At 30.7% G+C, this 26,559-nt stretch overlaps 2 protein-coding genes across 4 annotated transcripts; one reads left to right on the forward strand and one right to left on the reverse strand.

Moving 5' to 3' along the window:
• Positions 1–1,321: 1,321 nt before the first annotated feature.
• LOC139522976 (xaa-Pro dipeptidase-like) lies at positions 1,322–20,941 on the reverse strand. Of its 3 annotated transcripts, none has more exons than XM_071316667.1 (17): positions 20,839–20,941; positions 20,028–20,205; positions 17,319–17,446; positions 16,606–16,669; positions 14,388–14,435; positions 12,049–12,110; positions 11,467–11,511; positions 10,875–10,950; positions 10,426–10,472; positions 9,205–9,273; positions 6,606–6,683; positions 5,817–5,965; positions 4,752–4,936; positions 4,025–4,132; positions 3,441–3,524; positions 2,455–3,157; positions 1,322–1,948 (listed from the first exon to the last, which is right to left on the reverse strand). In XM_071316667.1, exons 1-16 carry the CDS (start codon positions 20,856–20,858, stop codon positions 3,011–3,013), a joined length of 1,488 nt encoding a protein of 495 aa, XP_071172768.1. In that variant the 5' UTR covers positions 20,859–20,941; the 3' UTR covers positions 1,322–1,948; positions 2,455–3,010. The 3 variants fall into 3 exon arrangements, with proteins under 3 accessions (XP_071172768.1, XP_071172769.1, XP_071172770.1); XM_071316668.1 differs by having other exon boundaries at positions 2,713–3,157; positions 20,839–20,934; XM_071316669.1 differs by lacking the exon at positions 9,205–9,273 and adding an exon at positions 9,103–9,171 and having other exon boundaries at positions 2,713–3,157; positions 20,839–20,911.
• A 394-nt stretch (positions 20,942–21,335) lies between these two features.
• LOC139522948 (acyl-coenzyme A diphosphatase NUDT19-like) lies at positions 21,336–26,327 on the forward strand. The gene is made up of 3 exons (XM_071316625.1): positions 21,336–22,135; positions 22,754–22,961; positions 23,718–26,327. Exons 1-3 carry the CDS (start codon positions 21,374–21,376, stop codon positions 23,960–23,962), a joined length of 1,215 nt encoding a protein of 404 aa, XP_071172726.1. The 5' UTR covers positions 21,336–21,373; the 3' UTR covers positions 23,963–26,327.
• Positions 26,328–26,559: the final 232 nt, after the last annotated feature.

Here is a 26,559-nt window from a genome sequence, read left to right on the forward strand (position 1 = left end):
ATATAATGTTTTCAAGGTAAAGTGTAAATGTATTTTTTGCTTGGTTTATCTCACCTTGACCTCATTTTCATGGTTCATTGGTCAATATAATGTTTTCAAGGTAAAGTGTACATGTATTTCTTGCTTGGTTTATCTCACCTTGACTTCATTTTCTTGTATTATGTCATGTTAATGTGATACTTGAAGTAAAACTTTAAATTTAGGACTATCAGCATAAAATAAATGGTCAGTTAAGCAAATGAGACATTCCAGTGTGTGCACACTTGTGTTTTGGTCTGTTTTCAAATACTATTAACTATTATATAATACCAATAAGTCAAAAATGAAATGACAATAACATGGCAAAAAAAACCCAAAACAAACAAAAGACGAAAGAGTCTACAAAACACAACATTGAAAACCAGACTGTGCTACAGGAACTCCACTAAAAACTGGGGAGGATCTAAGGTGCTCCAGAAGGGTAAGCAGATACTGGTCCACATGTTGTACCCATTGTGTTGCTCATTACATCACGATAAGTATAATTTAATAGGTCGTGTTCAAGGAAAAGAGGATGGGATAGTGATTACAACAATAGGAAAATATTTGTCATCCTCTATGAAACAGATATTCCATAAGGGTCAAAATAATCTTGGTGGCATCCTTAACATTTTAAGAGGGAGACTTCAACTGCACCACTTGGAACTCTTGGTTTAATTACTTCTACATAAACAGCAACCCTGTATCATGATAGGAAATGCAAGGCACTGAATGTTGATACAAGATATTCACTAATGTGAAGCAGAAATCATCTCTTTTGTTGTAATATTTTGTTCTCAAATGAGTCTCATAGTCAATTTATAAATGATTAGTCAATATAAGGCAGACTTAATTGTATCTGTTAATCTTTATTTTAAATTCGATTGGATAGATGCCTTCCAGGCCTCACGGTCATAAAACTTTCGAGCATGATTTTTGTACTCAGACTCGAAAATCAACCAATCAAATTGCTGGATTTCATGTTTCGAGCATGATTTTTGTGCTCCGAGCACTGAGCAAAGTTTTATGCCTTCAACCCCTGATAGTTGATCATAGTCATTGAATTTATCATATTACTTTCAACCTAAAGTATACCATAAGCAGATTCAGAAAAGAAGGGTCAAGTCAAATTTCTTGCAACTGTCATATATTATAGCTAGATATGATGAACAGACATATAGTTTTACCCGGGACACCTGAGGGTTGTTCACAAAAACTAGCAGGTACTTGGAGAGAAATATCAATACCTGTGATACAAAAGATGAACAAGTATCTTTGTTTAATATGAATAAGAATACACCAATGATGAAATATTTATTTGAATATCACAGTGAGAAGGATCTTAATATAAAATATATACTGATGATTATACTGATAATAATACTTTAAATAAGGCACTTGAGATGTCTAATAATAATTTACATACATCAATTCACATTTTCATTGTATTAAATGTTGACGTTTTATAATTTTCTAGTCCAGAAGTGTACAATTTCCACAATTATGAATTCAGCGGTTTACATATTTGGCGAGTAATATATAAGTGGTGTTTTGTGTTTTTTATATATCATCATTTTTTATTGAGTAAACCACGTGAAAATCCTCAAAAATTGGTACTTTACAAATGTTGGAGTGTGGAAGGATTTTATCACACACTCCTCATACTATTCATATTGTATGTTTATGTGCATTCAATTGCAAAAAGTAAATGAATAAAAAAAATTATGACTGAAAGATACCTATTATATTTAAAATCAGATATATTTAGTAGAAACTGAATACGTTAATAGCCTAACATTATCTTGGATATATATATAATAATTTTATAGATGACTTGCCTAAAAGCTGAAACAAAAATCCTAAAACATGAAATTATCATGTCACATTAGATAAAAAAATATTCTATCAACTAGCATTTATCAAAATAATACTGTGAAAGTACTTTTATTCGTGGGGTACCAATTTTCGTGGTTTTCGTGGATGACTTTAGCCATGAATTTAAGTGTCCAACGAAATAAAACAACCATTGTCCAAATCAAGACATGGAAAGATCCCCATCGGTAGGTTTGACCACTGATATCACCTAGAGAATATATTGAATAACGCCAAATCTGAGAATACATTAATAGCAGTCACAGAACTACAACCGCATGCAGAATTATACCCATTTAATCTTTAATAACCTAAACTGTACAACTTTTAATCTTATTATTCTCATAAAACATATTGTTGATTGACGAAAGTCAGATTTCCGGTATTGATATGCTAGTATGATAAAGTGTTCATTTTATATCCTCATAGTTCTACATGTGGGAAATAATAATTTCAAGCTGGGCTTGATTTTGATAATAATTATTTGACAATTCAAGATACGTTTAAACCATTTATTTATGTTACTGTTTTCTTTAGGTGACATGTTTATGGCCTAATCAACACCTTTGATGGTCTTTAATCTGTTGATCACTTTATCATAGGTTAATTAGTGTTATCACTACGATTTACACGGTCAATGTTTACTTTGCAATTTCCTTCAATCAAGACTATTTGTAACCTTCGTTTCTAAAGGCTTTAATTTTTCAATTATTTTTTTTATATTAGAAAATTAAAATCCACGAATTCAAAAACCCACGAACATGTTAATATTACTCAAACCACGAAAATTGATACCCACGAATTAAAGTACTTTCACAGTACCCTAATTTTGGAAGGTTTACATACTGTTTTTCAATGACTGAACAAAGATTGTTTTATTTTGGTCTTGATATAATTTTCATACGAACAGTTAATTAACAATGGGAAGAACATGAATGTAAACATGATTTCCTAGTTATTTGGTCAATACTGTTGGTTATTATTTATTTGTCATTATACATTTAAAATGTGTAGCAACCCATACCCCACAAAAAAACTGACTAGGGACTACATGTTTGACATGTTTATTTAGTGTCTGTTTGAGACAGTCTGGTATATAAAGTTCTATCAACTTTGTAAATCACTTTTTCATGTCCTGTGGGAGAGGCATTGGTGGTTGTTTCCTGCCCTCCTCCATTAATCTCTCGATCTCTTCCACAGTTCTCGGAACACATGTCATAAGTTCCATTCCATCCGCTGTTATGGCTATATCATCTTCTATTCTGACCTGGAAAACAATCATTAGTAATATAAATAAGTTTACAGTATGTATCACAAAATGTAGCTTATACAGGTTCAATTTCACCATATATATTATATATAATTGGCAGGTTGTAAGCCTCATTTAAAATGTTTTAAAACAAAATCAAGTACAAAGTAATGCAAACTAAAAATGTTTCTATATTTCGTCTACACAGATTGAAATTTCATATGACACCTTCTAGCTATTGTTTAAGGTATTATATTTGAACTTTTCCTTGACCTAGCATTGAAGATATTAAATAGCTTACCCCTCCAAAGCCTCGATGGCTGTCAATCTTTTCACGTACTAAAAACTTGGCTTGTTCAGGGTTATTTAAAGCTGCATCCAATAACTGGAATAATATAAATCAAATAATTATTTTATGTTATTGAATGAATACAATGTAGTACTGTTTACACTTAGTACACCTATCAGATATAATATTTTATGAGTATAAAATTCTAACAATGGATTGCTACTAAATACAAACAACAAAAAACAACTTTAAACAATACAAATATGTAAAATTTACAAAAAAACATTAGAATGTAAGACGTTATGCCTCCCCTTTCACTAATCAGACAATTAGAGGATTTTTGATTTTAAGTATGAACTGTAAATATTTGCAATGAAATTAAGAATTAAGTTGAAACATATAATAGCCCTTGTAAACTATTTTGGATATAAATCTATTAAGATAGGACACATGTTGAGATAAATCAATAAGTTACAACATTATGCATCCTACTGCTGTCATTGGTTTTTGAGTTGTTTGCACTCTGTCTCATTCATTTATATTCCTTTATCTACATATATAGTACCATTACCAGACAATATATACAAATAACTCACCACATCAATAAAATATATTCCAGGTTCAATGGTGAGAACCATTCTTTGTTCTAGAGTTCGTACTGTTCTCAGGGATTTCAATCCTGCTTCTTTGCTTCTCTCAGTGCCCTGAAATCATAAGAATGAAAGACTGGTACAATGTATTTAATTTGCTTGTCAAAGACTTAATGATTTCATAAGATTTAATTAATTTTTTGAGATTCATTTATCACTGTAAAAATATTCTAGTTGTATTTGTAAGTTTCTCTAATTTTTGTGCTATTTTCTCATTTCCTGACCGGTGTGAGATTAATATTTCTCCTCACAAGTGAAAAATCTGTTCTCGGCAAATTATTGGTTGAAATTTACTTGTGACGTTGAATTTTCTTCTTTTCTTCTTCTTTTCTTAGTGTATCGTCATGAAAAAAGGTGACCATGCCTGATGACGTCACATCAAAAGTACACAACTTTCCTCAAATCTTTGAAGAGGAAGGATAAAATTCATGAGGGAAACAGAGTCCACCCCTGTAATTTGTGTATCGCGATATTTCTTCACTCTCAACAGTTAAATTTTAATTATTTAAAAAGCTGGGAAAGCCTCGCACTTTAAATATTAAAATTTAACTCTCTCGAGTGGAGAAATATTGTAATACACTTGTTGCAGTTGTGGAATCTATATTTATTCACTAATCTAATCCATTAAAGATTAAATATTTATTAATTCTTCCATTTAAAATTGAATCCATACCTCTGGGTATCCTCCCACATCATGTGTATCTAGTCCCATAAAATGACCCAGACCATGTGGCATGAACACTGCCCCAAGTCTGACTTTCATCATCTCATCAACATCTCCTGTAACCAGACCAAGTCTCTTCAATTCATCTAGGTGTGTTCTGTCTGCCAGCAAGTGCATGTCAACCCAACAAACACCTAAATACAATAGCAAATTTATAGATATCTGTATTGTTAAATGAATTAAACACAAACATTATAATTTAGCCTGAATCTTTGTTTGTGTTCTCAGAAGAAGTCACATTATAATTTAGCCTGAATCTTTGTTTGTGTTCTCAGAAGAAGTCACATTATAATTTAGCCTGAATCTTTGTTTGTGTTCTCAGAAGAAGTCACATTATAATTTAGCCTGAATCTTTGTTTGTGTTCTCAGAAGAAGTCTCAACTCTAATAAACCATAAACAGATGACATTGTTATAGGACAGTACATTGGTTCCAATCAAAGATTGGGATTTTCCAGTCAAATAAACTGATATTTCACATGTGAAATAAATTCTGAAATTTCACATTTGTGATGTCATAAAAAAACAATAGTTGTTGACAATCAAGTTGCATCTACACAAAGTAATAATGTGTTGAAAAAGATGTAGGTGCTTCTACTTTTTTTTTACCTATTTGCATTAAAGGCAATGTAATAAATCAAATAACTCAACCAAGAATTTAAATGATGAAATATATATGAGAAGTGCGATCCATTGTTGTAGAGTACATCAATTCTTGAATTTTTTGAAGGTCTAACTATTTATCAAATTCTAAAAACATGAGAATTCCTTAAGTAATCACAAGGAGATAAAAAAAGCTCATTAACAAAACCAGCTTCAACTTAAAATTAATATTTTCATGACATATTGCAAAAGTGAAAAGTCTTTAACAAATTTTAGTAATAAAATTTAATTAACCCAAAATCATAAAAGTTTCAAAATTAATTCAAAAATTCATAGCCTTTATCTTTAAAGGCGAAGAAATGATAAAGCGGAAATGTTTTTCCTGTTTTTTTGGGACTTGAAGAAAACTGTACCTGGTTTAACAGCTGCCATTACTGCCCTACTAGATTTATATACAGCTTCATATATTCCCTTCTGTCTCTCTGTAAACTTTCCATTGGCTGGGAAGGAACATGTGATATCTGATGTGTAGCAATAATACTCACAGCCCATATCAAATAAACTGAAATGAAAATAATTACGTAAATACATCAAATTAATTAGAAAGAATGTATTTTCATGAATGCTGGCTCCTATTAAATAAAGTTTATACTACAATTATGGTGTCTGTCCATTTGTTCTTCTATAGAAAATATTTTCATCCCACTTTCAAATAAAAATAATGAACAGATATGTTTTGGTCAGCAGGTCAACAGTGATGAGTTGTTATGTGCAAGCACTTTTCAGATCTGTGAACACCAACTTTCTATTTTCCAATACTTAGAATTACAATTGGGGGCATGGTTATAGCATGACAAATCATGCATTCTTAATCCAAATAATTATGTGACTTATGAAGAAACAAGTATTAATTAATGCAGCTTTTACCCAGTAATTAATAAGAAGCTGCAAATCATTTTTTTACACAGGGTAAATTAATCAATGAGTGATGGATTTCTCTTAAAAGAAGATTTTCAAATGTCCCAATAAATAACCTACATAGAGAACAAAAGCTATTGTATTTATTCAATGATACAATAGAAAAGACAAAAGTATAAATACCTTGACCATGAGCAGATGACTCCGTGGAAAAATTTCATTTGATTCGCAACAAAAAGTATAGCAATTCCAGTGTTATAATAGTAGTATAATGACCAACTTACCACATATCACCCTCCTGCACCAGTTTACTGTTTGGGGCTCCTGCATGGCCATAATGTAATACTGAACCATTATCTCCACTGAAAATATACAATTTAAATGGTCACACTGCCTTGTTTTCTATTGATATACAGTAGAGGCCTCATCAAAAGCAACTTTGACTCCTTAATATTTTATACCATCATGAATGACCTAATGGGTTATTTCTCAGAGAAAACATTTTTTTTTATTAAAGTGAACAAACGGCAGAAGGGCTTTTTGAACAGTTACAGATGCATGTTAGAGAAGCAAATGACACATACTTTTTCTCAATTAGTTTTAAGTTTTGACAGTTAAACACATCTTTAAGACTCAGTTCAATTTTTTTTTAAATTGTCCAACTGACATTTTCGTTGAAGTGTGTTTATGGGCAGGATTACATCACTACACTTTTTCAAATGGTAAAATGTGCATCAACTGTGAACACTTTTTGAGAAATTTTGGTGGCAATTATTCTACTTTTCCAATTAACTAGAAGTAAAGGAACTGTTTTATTTTATTTATTTAGAAGTAATGAGGGGGAGGACAGGGGGGTACCCTTCTCCCTTCTCCCACCCCTCTTCTCCTTTCTCCTACCCCCTTTCTCCTTTCTCCTACCCCTTTTCTCCCTTACCCCTGTCCTCCCCCTCAGTAATAGTTGCAACCAAAGACAGTATATGCTTGTGTGTTTGTTGATAAAGGTATCAAGATGTCAAGAATTACTAAAGCACTTAGCTTATCGTATATTAGAGGTCCAATCACACAATTTTAAATATAATGCCATTAAGTTAATGTAGTATGATTTTTGGAAGAGATTAGATTACAAGATGGTTAGAAATATAAACTAGAAAAATAATACTGTGGATTCATTAAGTTTTATTTGATACCAATTTTTCGTAAATATTTGACGTGTTTATGCATATATATACCAATAGAAAAATTCTATTTCATTAAACATTCAAATTTGTGATTTACCTAGGCATACCATATCCATGAAATTTGGTGTCCAACAAATAATAATGAATCCACATATCTCTATAATCCATTACTAGATATGTATATTAACTTAATAGATATAGGAAGATGTGGTGTGAGTGCCAATGAGACAACTCTCCATACAAATAACAATTTAAAAAGTAAACCATTATAGGTTAAAGTACGGCCTTCAACACGGAGCCTTAGCTCACACCGAACCAAGGCTTCCAAAACGGTCATATATGCCGGTCATTTGTATAATGTCCGGTAAAAGACCGGCTGGGCAAAGCATGAAACGGTCATCTACTTTTTAGTCTCAAAGGCTTTTTCGGTCATTTTAACATATAAATTCACGATCTTTTTGACCCAACATTTTGCCTTTAACAGCCATACATTTCCGGTCATAAAAGTGACATGATGATTAATTACTATCAAAACAATCCCTACTTAAATATTTTCTAATTTTAATCAAGGCTAATTAGTTGTTGGACAGCTGAAAACTACCTGTTCAGGTGACAGGTAAACTATTTTCAGTACCGGACATCGTATAAATTAATCGGTCCATTCACAATTATTTTCGTACATTTCAGAAGCTTGTATCTAATTGATTTAAAAAATATAATAAATACATTTATAAACATGATTTGATAAATCATTTAAAAAGGTTTTAAATGAAAATTCGTCAGCACTACGTTGTATGAACAAGAACACGTGTGCGCATGTGCACAGGTGGGAAATTCAATTATGCATCCTACATTTCTTCAAAAATGCTAAAAGTATCATTGATACCTGTATCTTACGTTCATTTCAAGTATTTTGTTGAAGAAATAACGTGGAAAGAGCTTCTTCGCTCAGTAGTTCTAAGTAAACATACACGGATTTTACGTATCCGTTTATGGTCCATGTTTTACCATTGTCAAGTCAACATCCGGTTTTGAAAAATGTGACTTTAAAAACGAAAATAAAGTTCTAGAGTAAGACAACTTCATTTTGCACAAATAAAGAGTCTAATGCAGATATGAGCACGCTGATGTGCACACTTTGAATGATGAAATGCCAATTTTAACAGTTTATGTCAGAACATCAAATTCATATCAAAGTAAAGTTTAATATCGATTTTAATTTAATGTCAATCATTGGGATGGCCGTCTGATTACCATAATTGCCTTTTGTGACTTTTGTCTTAGGAATTAAAATTCGGATCAGATATAAAATGTCCGGCTGGCTCAGAAAAATTTTGGAAGCCCTGCACCGAACAACAAGCTATAAAGGGCCCCAAAATTACTAGTGTAAAACCATTCAAACGGGAAAACCAACGGTCTAATCTATATAAACAAAACGAGAAACGAGAAACACGTATATATTACATAAACAAACGACAACTACTGTACATCAGATTCCTGACTTAGGACAGGTGCAAACATTTGCAGCGGGATTAAACGTTTTAATGGATCCAAACCTTCTCCCTTAAGTCTTCATGCATATGTAATTGTGCATAGTACTTACGATCCACAAACACAAGCATATGCCCCATTTCTTGTTCCACCATTGAAATAACAGCAATGTTTAAACAGACTGAAATAAAAGCAGTGAACAATAAATACTTACGTTCCACAAATACAAGTGTAAGCTTCACCTCTCATTCCACCCGTAAAATAACAGTAATGCTTGAATAAACTGAAATCAGAAGTCAAAAATAACAGTAATGCTTGAATAAACTGAAATGAAAATTCAAAAATTACAGACATGTTTGAATAAACTGAAATCAGAATTAAAAAATACAGTAATGCTTGAATAAACAGAAATCAGAATTCTAAAAAATAGTAATTCTTGAATAAACTGAAATCAGAAATCCAAAAACAAATAAAAGACAAATTTCTAAATTTCTATGTTAGACAACACACTGCTTTGCAACTTGTGTAATTAATTTTGAAAAGGTTTTCTTGACAAAAAACATCATACACATATTTACTAAAATTATTTTGTAAATATGATATCTGAGCATATATCATTCATACATTGAATTTCATGCGGGAATTTCTCGCTGCATTGAAGACCTGTTGGTGACCTTCTTCTGTTGTCTTCTCTATGGTCGGGTTGTTGTCTCTTTGACACATTCCCCATTTCCATTCTCAATTTTATTGCTTTACTTGGAATCTGATGAACCCAGCTCAAAATCCTTATATCTTCTGAGTTGCAATAAGTCACATAGCATTTCATAGTTAAAGCGTTGTTTAGGAAGGTAAAATTTGCAAGGGAAAGCCAAACATACAAATTTTTATTTATTTTTTTCTTAAATATATTTGGTGCAAACTGTTGGAAAAAATCAAATAGGAAACATTAAAAAGAACATTTATTGTGCGGCATTACTTTACATTGGTACATAAGAAAAAAAATATTTTGCAAAAACTGCAAATCACAACTTTGGCAGTTATGATTCATTCAATTGTACATCAATAAATTTATGTTAAAGCAAAACTAGCTAATTAAAGTTTTGCACACAGAAAAGAAAATAGAAATCAAACAATAATGAAATGTATAATAGATATTTAGCAAAGAAATAGTTATTTTTCTTTGAATATTTGGATATTAATTACTTTTAATCAAGTTTATTGGATACAAATACAGCTTCTACATATATTTTATGTTATTTCGTTTCACTGCTCAATATAAAATTAGTATCAATATGTGATAAGATACCAACAGTGAAGTGAAAGAACATAATATACATAATTGTTTATATGTAGAACACATGCATTAGACAATAGGTCAGTTTAAATTGGTTATTACAGATACAATGTATAAAATATTTAGAATCTATATGCGTACCTTTCCATCTGGTATTCATACACACCTGGTCGGATTGATTTCATTATCTGTTAGAAAAAATAAAGGTTCAGTGTATGTTAACTTGTTTATGTTAAAATGTCTTTTTAATCGAGTTAAGCCATTGCAATATAGTGTGTCTTTTTTATGTTGTAATTTTTCACTACTGTCTCAGGTTATGGTAAAGATAAGATTGGTGTCTGTTAAAACTTTTAAATCTGCTGGAATTTTTAAGCACTTGTCCTTAGTCAGAAGCCTGTTAGTGGTTGCATGTTGTTTGTTTGTGATGTAGTGAAAGATGACAAAAACAGCATGGATAAAAGAAAAGGACTATAAAAAAACAACACACAATAGTCAGGACACAATATGAACTCCACTGAAAAACCAGGAATTAACTTGGATGATCCACAAATTTTGGTAATCAAACAGATCTAACTGTGTTCATCACGTACCTCTTTATGAGCGTCACTGCTGATCTTATTGGAATATCTCAAAGCATCTAATTCTTTGTCTGACTTGAACACTCTACTGAAAAATGGAATTCCAATACATTTGACAACTACATATTTACTTCCCTTGTTTTAAAAGGAAATCAGGCTTCAATGTTTGTACCTAGATTAGTTAATGTGGATTATAATTTAGAAACTATCAATAAATAAGTTATGTATGGCGATGTATAATGTATAATTTATGGTGTTCATCTATTTACTGTATGAGTTGTTATAAGTCATGCTAAAGCTATCAAGTAGAACTTTAAAAGTCTTTTAAAGTTAACTATCAACACCTGCAATACCCTTCAAATGTTTTAATGACAAGATAAATATGAAATAACAATATCTATGTTGATTACAATAAGTATAAATATGATCTGAATTGAAATGAGACTGATATCCTTCAAAGATCAATGTAGGTAAACCCTGAAGAAAATTAAGACTTTAGAATCTTGTAAATATTATATTGTAAAAGTTCATATAAATAAACAAAAAAACTGTTATAAATACTTATGATCAGGTCAACTTTTTAAATCTTTATTCATATACTCACCATTCACTGATCTGTGGATGAAGAATTGTATTATCTACTTTAAATCTGAAACATTAAAAATGTTCTTATGAAAATTTCCATAAAAAGTACAAAATAACAATGGTGCACAAGTCAAGTTGCAATCTACAAAAAATTGAAGAAGAGAAATGAGTTATTGTAGTTTTATTGAGGATTTCTGTAAAGTCTGCTGAAAACTAATGCCATATGTTTGGAATTGCGTGTAAGTTAGTACCCCTCTCTGAAATCAGAATTTTACTCCAGACTTATACTTGAGCTCCTAAGGTTTTAACTAATATTGTAACCTTGGCCTTTGACCATAAACAAATAAATCAGTTTTTTTTCCTTTTCCAATTGGTATTACTTCCAAAGATGGATAAAAAAATAACTTTCCAAACCATATTAATTTCCTTTTCAAAATAAAAGAGTAAACTTTAACTTCCAAAGCAAAATTTGAATATTAAAACAAAAAAAATCTACTGAACTTGCATTTCAATATTTCAAGAAAAATAAACCAAAAAAACAACTTAAATTTAAATATCAAGACTTAAACAGTATATATCAAAACAATCTAACTATACTTACTGACTGATTCCATCAAATGCTGCTTCTCTGCTATAGTTACCACTGTCTGTGTTCAGTCCTTTCTAGAAAAGAACATTTTATATTTATCTTCCATGTAATAAAGTTTATACATGTATGTATATATCATTTTTATATTATCATCATGAAAATAATGAGCTGTGTCAGAAAGGTATTAACCATATATTATCAGATTTTATCATATACTTAGCATTGATAATGAGCGGAAGTACACAAGCCATAATTTCCCACCCGGGCTGATAACCCATATCAGGTGCATCTCGTGCACAAAACCCATAATAGTGCCTCTCGTGCAAGTAACTTCCTGTGTTTCCGGTATCGGTTGTTTACTTTTCCATTGTGACGTCAGATATTTTTTATGACCACGTCAAAATTTACGGGAACGTTTGTGGGAATAGTTTAATACTTGCTAACAAATGCCATTGACAATTATGAATCATTTTATAGTACAACAAATATGGAGTAATAATGATCATAAAACTCTTCCAAATTTTCAATGTTTCAAAATGCCTCTATAGGAAATGTTACCATACATATATATGGAGGTAGTGATGCTGTTGTTGGACAAGTATAGTATATTTGATTCATAATTTAACTTCTTTATAAAGTTTTTGACTGTTTTAGTTATTGCATTTGTTTATTTGCCTTACACAAAACTATTGTCGGAAGTATATATGATAAAGCGATTAATACATGGCCTTTTCCATATCAGCCTGGGTATCATCCCTCGACACATATCAGCACCTCGACTCCTCTCGGAATGATACACAGGCTGATATGGAAAAGGCCACGTATTAATCTCTATATTACATGGCATTTTTCATATCGCATGTATTATCAGCCCTAGGTTCAATATCAGCCCAAGAGCCGCATGGCTCGAGGGCTGATATTGACCGAGGGCTGATAATACATGCAATATGTAAAATGACATGTTATGATCTTTTTATCATATGCTTAAACAATGGAGAAAAATATCAGATTCATATATTGATCCTGGAACGTGGTTCCCAAATAGAAGTTCAAAGAGTGAAAAGTTCACGGATGTCGGACCCCAAATTTAGAACATTCGATATGAACTATTTCTATCATATGCTTCAACAAAGAAGAAAAACATTTTGATATGGACGAATCGACAAAAAGAAATTCAACAATATACATAATGAACACTGTTTGGAAAAGTCAACTTTTTTTAAAATAACTTTCTAAATTATGTTTGAAACTTTAAAAAAAAGGCATTTATCTAATAATTTTTTTTTTGTTGTTTTTATTATTTTACACAATATACTTTCCAGTATCCAAATAATTGGTTTGTACAATACTTTGTAATGTTTTTCACTGAAAACGTAGCATTGAGGTGTATTTTCCAGAATTTGCCGAGTATCACCAGAATGCCATGCAATAACGTTACGCAAAGGTGTGTGATAACAATCGAATCATGTGATGAACTTTTCATATCAGCCCGCTAAGCATCAATTCGAAAAATATGGAATTTACGTAAATTTTAATGCTATTATCATATAGTAAAATTCATATGTTATTTAATCTAAGTATATGATAATATTAGTTACACAGTGTGTAATTGTCCTAATACGAGAATTTATCGGGTCAATTAAAATCATATCGGGTGAGGCGAAGCCAAACCCGATATAAATTTTATTGACCCGATAAATTCCGTATTAGGACAATTGAACACTGTGTAACGAATTTATCCTGATTTTGTTATATTACATATTATTATATTTAAATTCAATATAAGGACAATATCAACCAAATATATTTTAGATATTTAATCTAAAACTGTGAAAAATTAAAATATTAGGACTATGAAGCAACTATTTTTTTTTTTATTATGTCAATGGTATAAGGGAGATAATCCCAATTGACGTAATAAATAAGGGAGATAATTTCTATTGACGTATTAAAAAATTGTACTGAAATTTATTAGGACAATATCAGCCAATCAAATTGCGAGAAATTACTCTAAATCAGGATAAAAATGAATATCAATACATCTGTTACCTTATTTGGGGTTGAGAAAATCACTTTGAAAAGTCTAACTGTTTGAAAATTAAATTGTTATAAGAACCCTACAAAACCATGAAAACAGACGAAAAATCATCTTTTATTTTGTATTTCAATGTTCCAAAGTCAATCAGGGCCTTATACATGTACATGTATTGTGCACTTGCATGAGGTCGATTTCTATCCATTAAATGTATTCAGCTTTATCTTTTTAACCAGATTAAAACTTTTTAGTTTGATAAGATTTTCAATAAAGGGTAAAATCAAAAAGTGAACATTAAAAGTATACACTAACTTACCAATGTCAACAAAACTGCTGGGTTTCTTCCTTTCAATATTGAAGGGATCTGAAATAAAACAGCAATATTGAAATTAAAAAGAATTTATAGGAGAGAAGATAAAAAGGGGCAAAAAATGCCCCTACAAAGATAAAACCTGACAAGTAAAGTCAAAGACAAAAAGTCAAAGACAAACCACAGTCTACAACTTATACATATATATATAACGGAATTTACCTGTTTTACAAACAAAAGGACTTTCTTTATTACAAAATTTTCAAAAGATGGTAAAAATTTTGTCACAATTCTAAAAAGTTTAATTTATACTACCATTTAAAAATTGATTAAATTTTTTTTTACTTTTTTTATATTTTCAGTTATAAATGTAGATTCATTTTTTTTCGTGGGTATCAATTTTTGTGGATTTAGGAAAAAATATATTTTTGTGGATACTTGATTTTGTGGTTATATCAAAAATGCAACCCAGACATGTTGTCTGCTCGGTGTCTTCCTCCTATTCCCACTTTTTAAAAATACTATTCCTTCTATTCCCACTTGCAAATAACAATAGATGTTTTGATAAATAATTTGTTTTTATAACAATCAGGGTTAATTAGAATTTCACCTAAGATTTACCTGTATTCTTTTTAAAGCATAACATATTTGGTACACTTTTTAGGTATAATACCTTGTTTATTTGTTATATGTTTCTTTTTTCATCAAATAAATACTTAAAAATAGAGAAAAATTATGATAAATAAATTGGAGTTAGATTTATTTTTAAACTTTTGAATTTGTACTTAAAAATAAAGAAAAATTATAAATTGATTGGAGTCCGATCTATTTTAAAATTTTTGAATTTGTAACTTTAAAAAAATGTCTGCTTTACTAATAAATCATGATATAAATAATATTATAACCAAGTATAATCTTACATATATATATATCTTTATTTTGTAATGTAGATGATTATATACTGGATAAAAATATAATTCATCAGTTAGAAGTTAATATTTTTGATAACTATAAAACTGAATGGAGTACAAGGCTTGATTCTTATGGTCAAGGAAATAAGTTAAGAACTTATAAATTGTTTAAATTTTCATACTCTACTGAACAATATTTGTTGCAAAATATACCTATTCGATATCGCAGTGCATATGCGAAATTTAGATGTGGAGTAGCACCTTTAAAAATTGAAACTGGTCGTTACGAAAGATTAGATTTAGATAAAAGATTATGTTTCAATTGTGATAATATAGAAGATGAAAAACATGTATTGTTAACATGTCCATTATATGAAGATTTAAGGCAGTCATTATTTATTGATATAATTCAACAAAATGATATGTTTTTAACTTTGTCAGATGATGAAAAATTGATATTTTTGTTCAAAAATGAAAATGTTTGTAGTTCTGTTGCCAAAACCTGCAATAATATTTTATTACGACGAAACAGTATCTTATACTGTTAAAAACAAACTGTTTCAGTTATTTTTATTATATGTACATGTATCAGGTTTTATCCTTGGATGTGCATGGTGATATTGCACTTTTATGTTTTGTATAAATAACAAAACGTATGTTTTAATTCTGTTGTTTTATAATTGTATATAACAGTCTCTCATAGTTCTTTTAAGAATGGCACATGCATTCTAAATTTTATATTGTGTACTTGATATTATATTGTGTTTATACTTGTATGTATGTGGTGAGACTTTAATAAACTATTGAATCTGAATCTGAATCAGATGCAAAAATAACTTATTACCTGTTCTAATAAAAAAAAACACTGGTCAATTAACAGTTGATTAAAAAATGTTTGTACAGTATAATCCTTTGTTTGCACAAGTTTTCCTTCTATTCCCACATGAAAATTTACCTTTTCTTACCAGATTTATAAAAAGTGGGAATAGAGGGAATGAACCGTCTGCTCTATGGTCGGGTTGTTGTCACTTTGACACATTCCCCATTTCCTTTCTCAATTTTATTTGGGTCTTGGATACATTTGTTTCCTTTATTTTCACAAGATAATGATTATCTAAAGTTTTTCCCTAAGAAAATAATTTATATTCTTTCAAATTTTCCTGTTGTTAACTTTATATATTTTTGTCCTATTTATAATAGATTGTTTTTCACAAAATGAAATTCTATTCTTCCCCAATGAATGTTGTGAGAACACAAATGAACAATTCACTCTCAAAAGCTGCAGAATAAAATACAATTGTATAAAAACGTACATCTGATGACCAATGGGCTTCATTTACACCATATCTCTCTTTAAAGTCTTCACATGAAAGTAACCTGAAAATATAGTTATTTTGTTCCTTAAAAACTTCAAACAACATCTACATTAATATATACATTGTTTCGTTGTTTTTAGATACATCCATCAAAAAAACCAAACTGATAATCATGAACAGTATGTCATCGTTATCAATTCATGATCATGTTTTTCATTGTTTGATTTCTGTTAACTTGCCTGCATTGAAACTTGTGAAAGACAGAAAAAACTATTCCTACATTATGTCATCAGTAATTTTAAAGCTAGTGTAATCAACATTGAGGTTTAGTCTGTTCGACTATCTTTGAATTTTACAAAATTAAAGCAAAGTTTCTAAATAATTAAAAAGACGGAGTGACATTCAATATTTTGAAATCATTTTTTTCTTACACTGTAAATTTCAGTACTGTAAATTTTGGTACTGTTCTGTAGTGTACAGATGTTTATCTACCCCAAACAAGAAAATATTCTAAGCAACACATAAGTATTTAAAATTCAAGTATTTTTCCCTACAAGAACTTTTTTATATTCTATTTGAAAAACATCTGTTATTTTACAATTTAATTGATGTCACACAAAAGTGATGTCATCAAGCCTTTTAAAATTGGTATTAACATTTCATTGAAGAGCATTATACACTGACTAAGTTCTCTTTTGCAAATATCTTACTTTCCCATCCAGACAGCATATGCATCAGGCAGTTTGGGAGGAAACAATATTGCATTTCCTGTATCTACCTCAATGGCACCATAAAAATCAGGTTCTTCCACTCCAAAAGCCCATTGGAAGTAGGATTCCTGGAAGATAGAACATAATTGTACCACTCAAAAAAAAGAAAGTGACATTTTTTCACCCTTGGCGTTATGTAAATTATAAAAGAGGGACGAAAGATACCAAAGGGGACAGTCAATCTCAGAAATTGAAAATAAACTGACAACGCCATGGCTAAAAATGAAAAAGACAAACAGACAAACAATAGTACACATGACACAACAAAGAAAACTTAAGAATAAACAACACGAACCCCACCAAAAACTAGGGGTGATCTCAGGTGCTCCAGAAGGATAAGTCTATACATGTTTCATAGTAACACTTTAAATATTCATCCTAATGGCATGAATGGGTTTGTCATTTTATTTAAATTGATTGCATTGTTGAAGAATAACTGTATATATTGTAATAACAATATGTAAAACAAAAGCACAGTTTTACATATCATGCTTTAAATATGCTATATTTCTAGAATGAATAACATATTCTATTATTCATGTTATTTCTCTAAATCCTTATTTCACAGAAATCATTAAAATAATATGGAACTTCTTGCAATTAGTATAATACACTAGAACACACCCACGAAATCACGGGCATATACAGCTTGCATTTGTGAACTGTTGTAGGATGATTTTTTGTAAAAGATATTATGTATGGAGAACTTCATAAAAGGTATCAAAAGCCCTCTCCCTTTTTCCCAAGTCCGATATTTGTTTCCTTTCTGTTAAATTCAATTATTTTCGTGTTTCTGGCCTCCGACCACAATTATTCTTCTCCTTTGCTACAATGCATCTTTTGGTAAAAGTCAAATTAAATTAAAAATTTGAACTGCTTCAAACATGAAATAAATTTAACTGCTTATAGACTTTTATTAGTGTAATAAAAAATGCTTCTAGGACAATCCATCAGTGCTTTTTCTTTTGAGAGCCTTTTTGAAATGCCAATGGTAGGATATGAATCTTGTATAAATGAGTACTTAAGACCGACTAATGCTAATATGAGGGGTGGTCGGAGGGGTCCTGATCCCGAAATCCTGGGCTTAAAAACATGAAATCCTGAGATGCAATATTTAAAGAAATTCATATCCCGAAATCCTGAAATCGAAAAATATATTCCCGGATGCCGTAAGGATCAATCCCTAAATCCTGTGCTTAACAATACCAGATCCTGACTTCCCGAAAAAGGTCCTGCCTCCCTCTAATTAATCTCTACCCTACTTTCATTTTTGCCAAATCACTACTTTCACTTTCAACAATAAACTTTTATGCCCCATTTATTGGCATTATGTTTTCTAGTCTGTGCATTCGTCCTTCTGTCTGTCCTGCTTCAGGTTAAAGTTTTTGGTTGAGGTAGTTTTTGAAGAAGTTGAAGTCCAATCAACTCGAAACTTAGTAAATATATAGTGCCGATGTGGCATCCATATACTATGGACACATTCTTGTTGCCACATGTTTAACTTATTTTAATATATATGCAACTGGTATGATCCTTGAAATAGTAAACATTTCAAAGAAAACAGTAGACAGAATACAGAGAGTCTCTATATATTAAAGTAGTATAATCGTAGTTTACATGTAGATAAATGCGAAAAATAATTGTCCTCTTTAAGGAGGTATAATACAGGGGTACTACTTATTCAAGTAATTTTTATTTACTTGAAGAAGTAAAAAAAATTATACACTTGTAGGATACTTATACAAGTGAATTTTATCCACTTGTATAGGTAAAAAAAATTGGCTTGGTTATGTCCCTTAGACATTTAGAATTTTTTACTTGTATAAGTAAAAAAATCATCCTATCTCTTTTCTTGAATTCTTAAGATTTCTTTGCTCTAATAGAATTTTAAATTGTGTACCCTTTGCAGATATCTTTACTCATCATTGAAGTATAATTTCATGGACAATGAAAATCCCATTTGTCAGTTATCTTCACAACACTGCTCTTTACAAGCCCCAAAGGAGCAATTTTTGAAGGCCTTGTGCAAATATACAAGATCTTTGCTCAATCAGTTTCTTTGATGAATTAATGAGATGAAACATTGAACTTTAATAAAAAAAAAAAAAATGAGCAAACTTGGGAAAAATCATTAAAATCAGGATTTTACAAATCAAAACTTGAGGATTTTTGTGGGATTGTAAGAAAAATTTACTATAAATACAAGTAAATTTCTGAGAAAATTAAAGGGAGATTATTCAAACATTATTTATTTACTTATATATGTGTATATTTTCTTTTACTTCTTCAAGTAAATAAAATTAACTTGTACAAGTAGTACCCCTGACTAATAGTTGTGGTTCTTGCGATCTAAACACCATGATATGGAGAACACTCTGAATGGCTTTTTTATTTTTCATTTTTGTTATCTATCATACGATTGGTTTTACTGGTGCATGTTTCAAACCGGAAGTCTTATGTATGGCTAAAAGTCAGTCTGATGACAGAATCAATATCTGGACTCTTTTTTTTCTCATTTTTCTCCAAAAATAACTCAATCTGAATAATCATAAGAATGGATGACAAATGCGACTATGCATGTTACCTATAGAACACAGCTCGGCATGATGATTGATTTATCGTGAAAATTGAGTTACAGTATAATGTTACCTGTCTAAATATAGGTTCATGATCAGAACAATATCTAGTCTGGGACTCTCCACCCTGCAACAATACAATGGCACCACTTGGAACTTTACCCTTTAACCTTTCACATAACCTTTGTCTGTTCTCCTGAAATAATTCTGCTGGAACAGTGAGTGTATGTGGACCTCTACAAAATGCTGGTCTGAAATGAAAAGTATACTGTTAATTAGCAACACAGTGGATGAAGAATAAAAAGATATTTTAAAGCTTTATAAACAGATAGAAAGCATGCAAGACACAGTTATGGTTTTCTAGTCTTAATGAACCAAACACTTTATCCTGAACATATTAAACTTTTCTAATGCTTTTAACCTACATGTACAAAAAAAAAAAACCCACTTTATCTAATTAAATAAAAAGTGGTAAACATAAGTGAATATCTATTTCTAATTCAATTACCTTTTCAATTCTACCACCCCCTCCTTACATGCAAAGCTCCTTTTTGATACCTTAAATCCCCTTAAAGGTTCCCCTTAAGAGGAAAGCCTTCTTCAATATTTATTTTAAAAAAAAATTAACATGCATCTTTATGCATTAATAATTTTATGCAATCACATTTTTAGAATTTCTACTTTGATCATTTATTTGATTTGAACAATTGTCAAATGATTGTGTTTTGTGATACCATATCATGCCATATCAGCAAATGTATCAGCCTAAAAAATGTTTTTATAACACAATTATTTTCAGAATAGGAAAGTATATTATTTTTCCTAAGGAATTCATTTTATATGTTCAGGAAATGATTATCAATTTAGTAAAATCATTTTCTTACTGAGCCCTAGAAGCTGCCATTTCACTCTTCTTGCTTGATGTCAAAGATCAGCTGAAGATGATCACAAGACAACCTCAAAAGCATCTGAAAACCAACAAAAAATTTCACTCAAACCAATTCCCTTGTCATAAATTTTTATTTGACATATGATTTGTTTAAGATGAACCTATAATATTTTAGGCATACTAATTTAATAATCGTTATTATAAAAATAAGGAATGCAATGGCGAAACATATTTATTTGTGTATACAATGTTTATTGCATCTATCTACTCTTCGGTATTATTACAAACCTTCCTACGGATTTGCCTAAAAGGTAAATTATCTTTTCTGATTGTGAAAATTATCGATACCCTATTCCAATAATAGTGTATACAAAAATAAAATTTTTACATTTGTTTTTACTTTTTAACATTAAAAAAATTTAAAATCTTGTTTTTGAAATAGAATTTACGAATTTAAGAAGATTGACACACTAAAATAATTTCATGAACATAGCTAAACCCATAAATTTAAAAATGGCTGCCCCCATGGAATGATTGTCAACTTGATTAAAAAAAATATTCTTTATAACATGGCTACTATTTTAAAACATTGGAGGGAGGCAGCTACTCTGATTATTGCTGCCAAATCGAAGAAAATTGCAAACAGATACTCTTATGAAATTTTAATGTTGAAAAGAAGTGGTAAAAGCAAATTTATGCCAAGCTTGAGTGTGTTTCCAGGGGGCGTGGCAGAAGAAGCTGACTTTTCCCCAGAATGGATGGATGTTTTTTCTTCTATTGACAATGATATATGGACCAGAACATTTGCTCATTTTTCAAAGGTGGGACAAGGTCCTCCAATGTTTAGCAGACAAAGGGATGAACATTTTTCTAAAATTCCAAGTGAAGTTGCCTTTAGAATCTGTGCTATAAGAGAGACATTCGAAGAATGTGGAATATTACTTACCAGATCTTCCAATGACAATAAAATTAACCTCCTAACAGAGGCTTCAAATGTATCAAAGAACTACGGAAAAATTGGTAATATTGGTATTTCTGATTTTGAGATCTGGAGGGAGAAGGTAGATAAAGATGCAACACAATTCATCAAAATGTGTCAAGAATTTAATATGGTTCCTGACATATGGTCATTAACAGAATGGTCAAACTGGTTGACACCTGTCACTGTGGCAAGAAGATCGTCTGGAACTGATGAAGGTTCCAAAAGAAGATATGATACTGCATTTTTTCTTTGTTTATTGGATACTATACCAGATGCTGTTCATGATGACAAAGAAACAGTACATTTACAGGTTAAAATTCTGGCTACTTCTCTTTTATACTACTTTGTTCAAATGAATTAATGTTTTTATGTTAAACTACCATCATTTTTCAGTTTTGTAACATTTCAAATAGATATAGGAAGATGTAGTATGAGTGCCAATGAGACAACTCTCCATCCAAGTAAGAATTTATAAAAGTAAACCATTATAGGTCAAGGTACAGCCTTCAACACAGAGCCTTGGCTCACACCGAACAGCAAGCTATACAGGGCCCCAAAAATTACAGCTAAATATATACATGATATATATCTACAGCTTGCACATTGATTTGTGTCATATTCTTTTCAATGTTGCAATTTATTTTATTTATTTAAATTTTGACCATGACCACAGTTTATGATAAAATTGTGAATGGAAATGGGGAATGTGTCAAAGAGACAACAACTTTACCAAAGAGCAGATAACAGCCAACTATGAATACATAATTTATATTTCATAAATTTTATTAACATTGATATGACCATGATCAATGATAATGACTTGGTTGAATATTTAACACAATACTTACTAGAATAACCAAAATACATTTGCACATGTATTACAATAACCATTTCATTAATCTTGGATACCTTTTTTTTTTATCTTCAGTGGTCTCCACCAGATGAGTTGATAAAAAGTCATTTAGAATCTAAAGTTAAACTTGCTCCACCACAGATTTATGAAATATGTAGATTTCTGAACTTTAAAGATATGGAGGAGTTGAATGAATTTTGTCTGACCAGAATCAACAAAAGAGTGACGAGAAATTTTCCAGTACCTGCTGTCTGTGATGATGGAATCTTTATTCTATATCCAGGTACATACATAGAAAATGTTGCATAGTTTTTTGCTTTAACAAAGTTTTGAAGTAAAAGGCAAGATTCTGTCTAGTATTGGATAATTCAGTATGTTGATAGCTAGTATATACTACTAGATGTGTTCAGGGGAACCCCAGGCCACTTCAGAATTGTAAGATTTAAGACATGAATGTCCAACATGCCTAACAGGGAGATATGTCGATGTACAATGTATTCCTATAATAATTTCACCTACTTCTTAACTTTGAGAGTCTTTTTCATGACACATGTTTTCTTTTTTATTGTCTTGTCAATGCTTGTGGTCTGAATAAATTGATAAGGGAGAACTTAAAAAAATAGGAAATTATAAATCTAAACAAACTGCATTGATTTTGCATATATTCTTTAACCTAAATCAAACAAAAGTCTGTTTGCTAACAATTGGGCATATATTGTCAATGAATTGGTCCAAAACAAATCCCTGGTTGTCAAGTCAACATCAAAAATAAGTTTGCCATTATTCTTTATTTATAGGTCTCTGTATGGCCTTTAAGAATGAGAAAAACTCATATATTACAGTCAGCTATAAACATGATAAAAGGCCAAAACATAAAAAATGTGAAATAAGCAAATAAGAAAATTAACGACCTTTTTTATGAAACAATTTATGAAGAACAAATATGACTATTAAATTATTGATATCTGTTTCATTTAATTAAACCTGTTGAAAGAAATAACGTTAATTCTGTGTTAATAGTTTAATTTTTATGTTTCAGGGGATGATCTTTACCCAGAGGATCCAGATATCTATGGTGCTAAGGGACCACTCATTATATCAGGAACTTTGAGAGAAATTCATCAGAAATATCCACATCATAATCGTTATGTTTTAAAAGACAAAGAAAGTCACAGAGATTTTATCTATGATGTTAAATTCCTGTGTAATGTTACTCAAGGTGATGAACATGTTATTCCTGTAACAGATTTGTCTTTCCTTGGAATGCCTAGGGCAAGGTTTTAAAGACCAATATAAGAAGGGAATCAATGTTAAAGATTATATCCATATAAGAATAATAAGCAGTCAAATGTGATAGATATATTATATTAAAATTCAAATTTATGTGTTTATATGAATATTATTAAGCAGCATTGAGATATTTCATACATCTATGAAATTATTAGTGTCAGATTTACAGTATTATATATATATATTACGGTAGTTTTAATACCACTTTTGTTAATTTAACTTAAATACTTTATGATTTATAAGTTATGAAAGTATATATGTTATTGGGTGATATTTTGAATTTTAATGAAATTTTGTAAAAATTTAAAACAGGTTTGTACTGCTTTTGATTGTTGCAAGAATTCACTTACAATTTCCATTTCTTGAAAATCTGTCCACACAGTCTCGTTTTAAAATGATTTGTTGTTGTACATTATGTCTGTTACAAACACATTTTTAGCTCACCTGGCCCGAAGGGCCAAGTGAGCTTTTCTCATCACTTGGCGTCCGGCGTCTGTCGTCATCCGTCGTCGTTAACTTTTACAAAAATCTTCTCCTCTGAAACTGCTGGGCCAAATTTAACCAAACATGGCCAAAATCATTATTAGGGTATCTAGTTCAAAAATTGTGTCAGGTGACCCAGCCCACCAACCAAGATGGCCACCATGGCTAAAAATAGAACATAGGGAAAAAATGCAGTTTTTGGCTTATAACTCAAAAACCAAAGCATTTAGAGCAAATCTGACAGGGGTAAAATTGTTTATCAGGTCAAGATCTATCTGCCCTGAAATTTTCAGATGAATTGGACAACCGGTTGATAGGTTGCTGCCCAGGAAATTTTGCTGTTTTTGGTTATTATCTTGATTATTATTATAGATAGAGATAAACTGTAAACAGCAAAAATGTTCAGCAAAGTAAGATCTACAAAGAAGTCAACAGGACTAAAATGGTCTGTTGACCCCTTTAGGAGTTATTGCCCTAAAATTTTTAACCATTTTTCGTAAATCTTAGTTATCTTAAATTACAAAAATCTTCTCCTCTGAAACTACTGGGCCAAATTAAACCAAACTTGGCCACAATCATTATTTGGGTATCTAAATTAAAAATTGTGTCCGGTGACCCGGCCAAACAACCAAGATGGCTGCCATGGCTAAAAATAGAACATAGGGGTAAAATACAGTTTTTGGCTAATCACTCAAAAACCAAAGCATTTAGAGCAAATCTGACTGAGTAAAATTGTTTATCAGGTCAAGATCTATCTGCCCTGAAATTTTCAGATGAATCTGACAACCCGTTGTTGGGTTGCTGCCCCTGAATTGGTAATTTTAAGGAAATTTTGCTGTTTTTGGTTATTATCTTGAATATTATTATAGATAGAGATAAACTGTAAACAGCAAAAATGTTCAGCAAAGTAAGATCTACAAATAAGTCAACATGACGAAAATGGTCAATTGACCCCTAAGGAGTTATTGTCCTTTATAGTCAATTTTTAACAATTTTCATAAAACTTGTAAATTGTAACTAACATTTTCCACTGAAACTACTGGGCCAAGTTCATTATAGATAGAGATAATTGCAAGCAGCAAGAATGTTCAGTAAAGTAAGATGTACAAACACATCACCATCACCAAAACACAATTTTGTCATGAATCCATCTGCTTCCTTTGTTTAATATTCACATAGACCAAGGTGAGCAACACAGGCTCTTTAGAGCCTCTAGTTTATATTTTATTCTGTATTACCAATACCAGTAGCTTCTCATGTCTGTTCACTAATCATTTTCCACATTTACCTTGTTTGTTTATTATCCTCCAGATTCTGATTTAGAATCCCAAGTAATAGGAAAATGTTCAGAATCTTCTGCTTGTTTAAAAAAAAACCTGGTATATTTTACATCTTTCTTTTGAACAATACTTCATTGTTGACATCCATTATCACTGAACTAGTATATTTTTGTTTAGGGGCCAGCTGAAGCACGCTTTTGAGTGCAGTATTTTCTCGCTGGATTGAAGACCCATTGGTAGCCATAGGCTGTTTTCTGCTCTTTGATCAGGTTGTTGTCTCTTTGACATATATTCTCCATTTCCATTCTCAATTTTATAAGGTGAATTATTCCTCATGAAAAACACATGAAGATTAACACATGTTTTTGCTGTTTACAAAGCATTTTGAATTAATGTGTAATTTTGGTACGGTATGTGTCATATCTAGTTCATAACGTAATTTAGATAGTGTATGTAGTGACTTTTTATTTATTTAAAGTCTTGTGCTACATTTATTATCAGTGAAATGTTGATTTTGATAAATTTCTACCTCAAGTACAATCATTGCCTCTCCAATATTTGTAGAACAATTAATGGCATTAAACAGTTGAAACTTTTGTAATTTTGTTCTGCCTTAAAGATTTATAGAGTCAAATATTTAAGCATGCAATTTGAGGTCCAACTGTGACACCTTTTTCATAAAATGAATCCTGATTTTCATTGTATTTTATCCTGTTGACAAAATTTTGTAGTTACTTTGAAAATTGCACACCAACCAAAAAGCTTTTAACCAAACCATCATGCATGAAAGCAGGTTATACTAGGCCACCTAGACTAATATTTTCTTAA

The sequence above is a fragment of the Mytilus edulis genome, chromosome 5 (assembly GCF_963676685.1).
Source record: "Mytilus edulis chromosome 5, xbMytEdul2.2, whole genome shotgun sequence".
Taxonomy (NCBI): domain Eukaryota; kingdom Metazoa; phylum Mollusca; class Bivalvia; order Mytilida; family Mytilidae; genus Mytilus; species Mytilus edulis.

Excerpts from the sequence above, each read along its gene's own strand:
- LOC139522976 (XM_071316667.1), bottom strand. The coding sequence starts at position 20,858 with ATGGCAGCTTCTAGGGCTCA. Across the intron at positions 17,447-20,027 it reads ATGAACCTATATTTAGACAG|GAATCCTACTTCCAATGGGC; the intron begins GTAACATTATAC and ends TCTATCTTCCAG. Across the intron at positions 3,525-4,024 it reads GAATATATTTTATTGATGTG|TTATTGGATGCAGCTTTAAA; the intron begins GTGAGTTATTTG and ends ATATTATTCCAG.
- LOC139522948 (XM_071316625.1), top strand. The coding sequence starts at position 21,374 with ATGATTGTCAACTTGATTAAAAAAAATATTCTTTATAACATGGCTACT. Across the intron at positions 22,136-22,753 it reads AAGAAACAGTACATTTACAG|TGGTCTCCACCAGATGAGTT; the intron begins GTTAAAATTCTG and ends TTTTATCTTCAG. Across the intron at positions 22,962-23,717 it reads AATCTTTATTCTATATCCAG|GGGATGATCTTTACCCAGAG; the intron begins GTACATACATAG and ends TTTATGTTTCAG.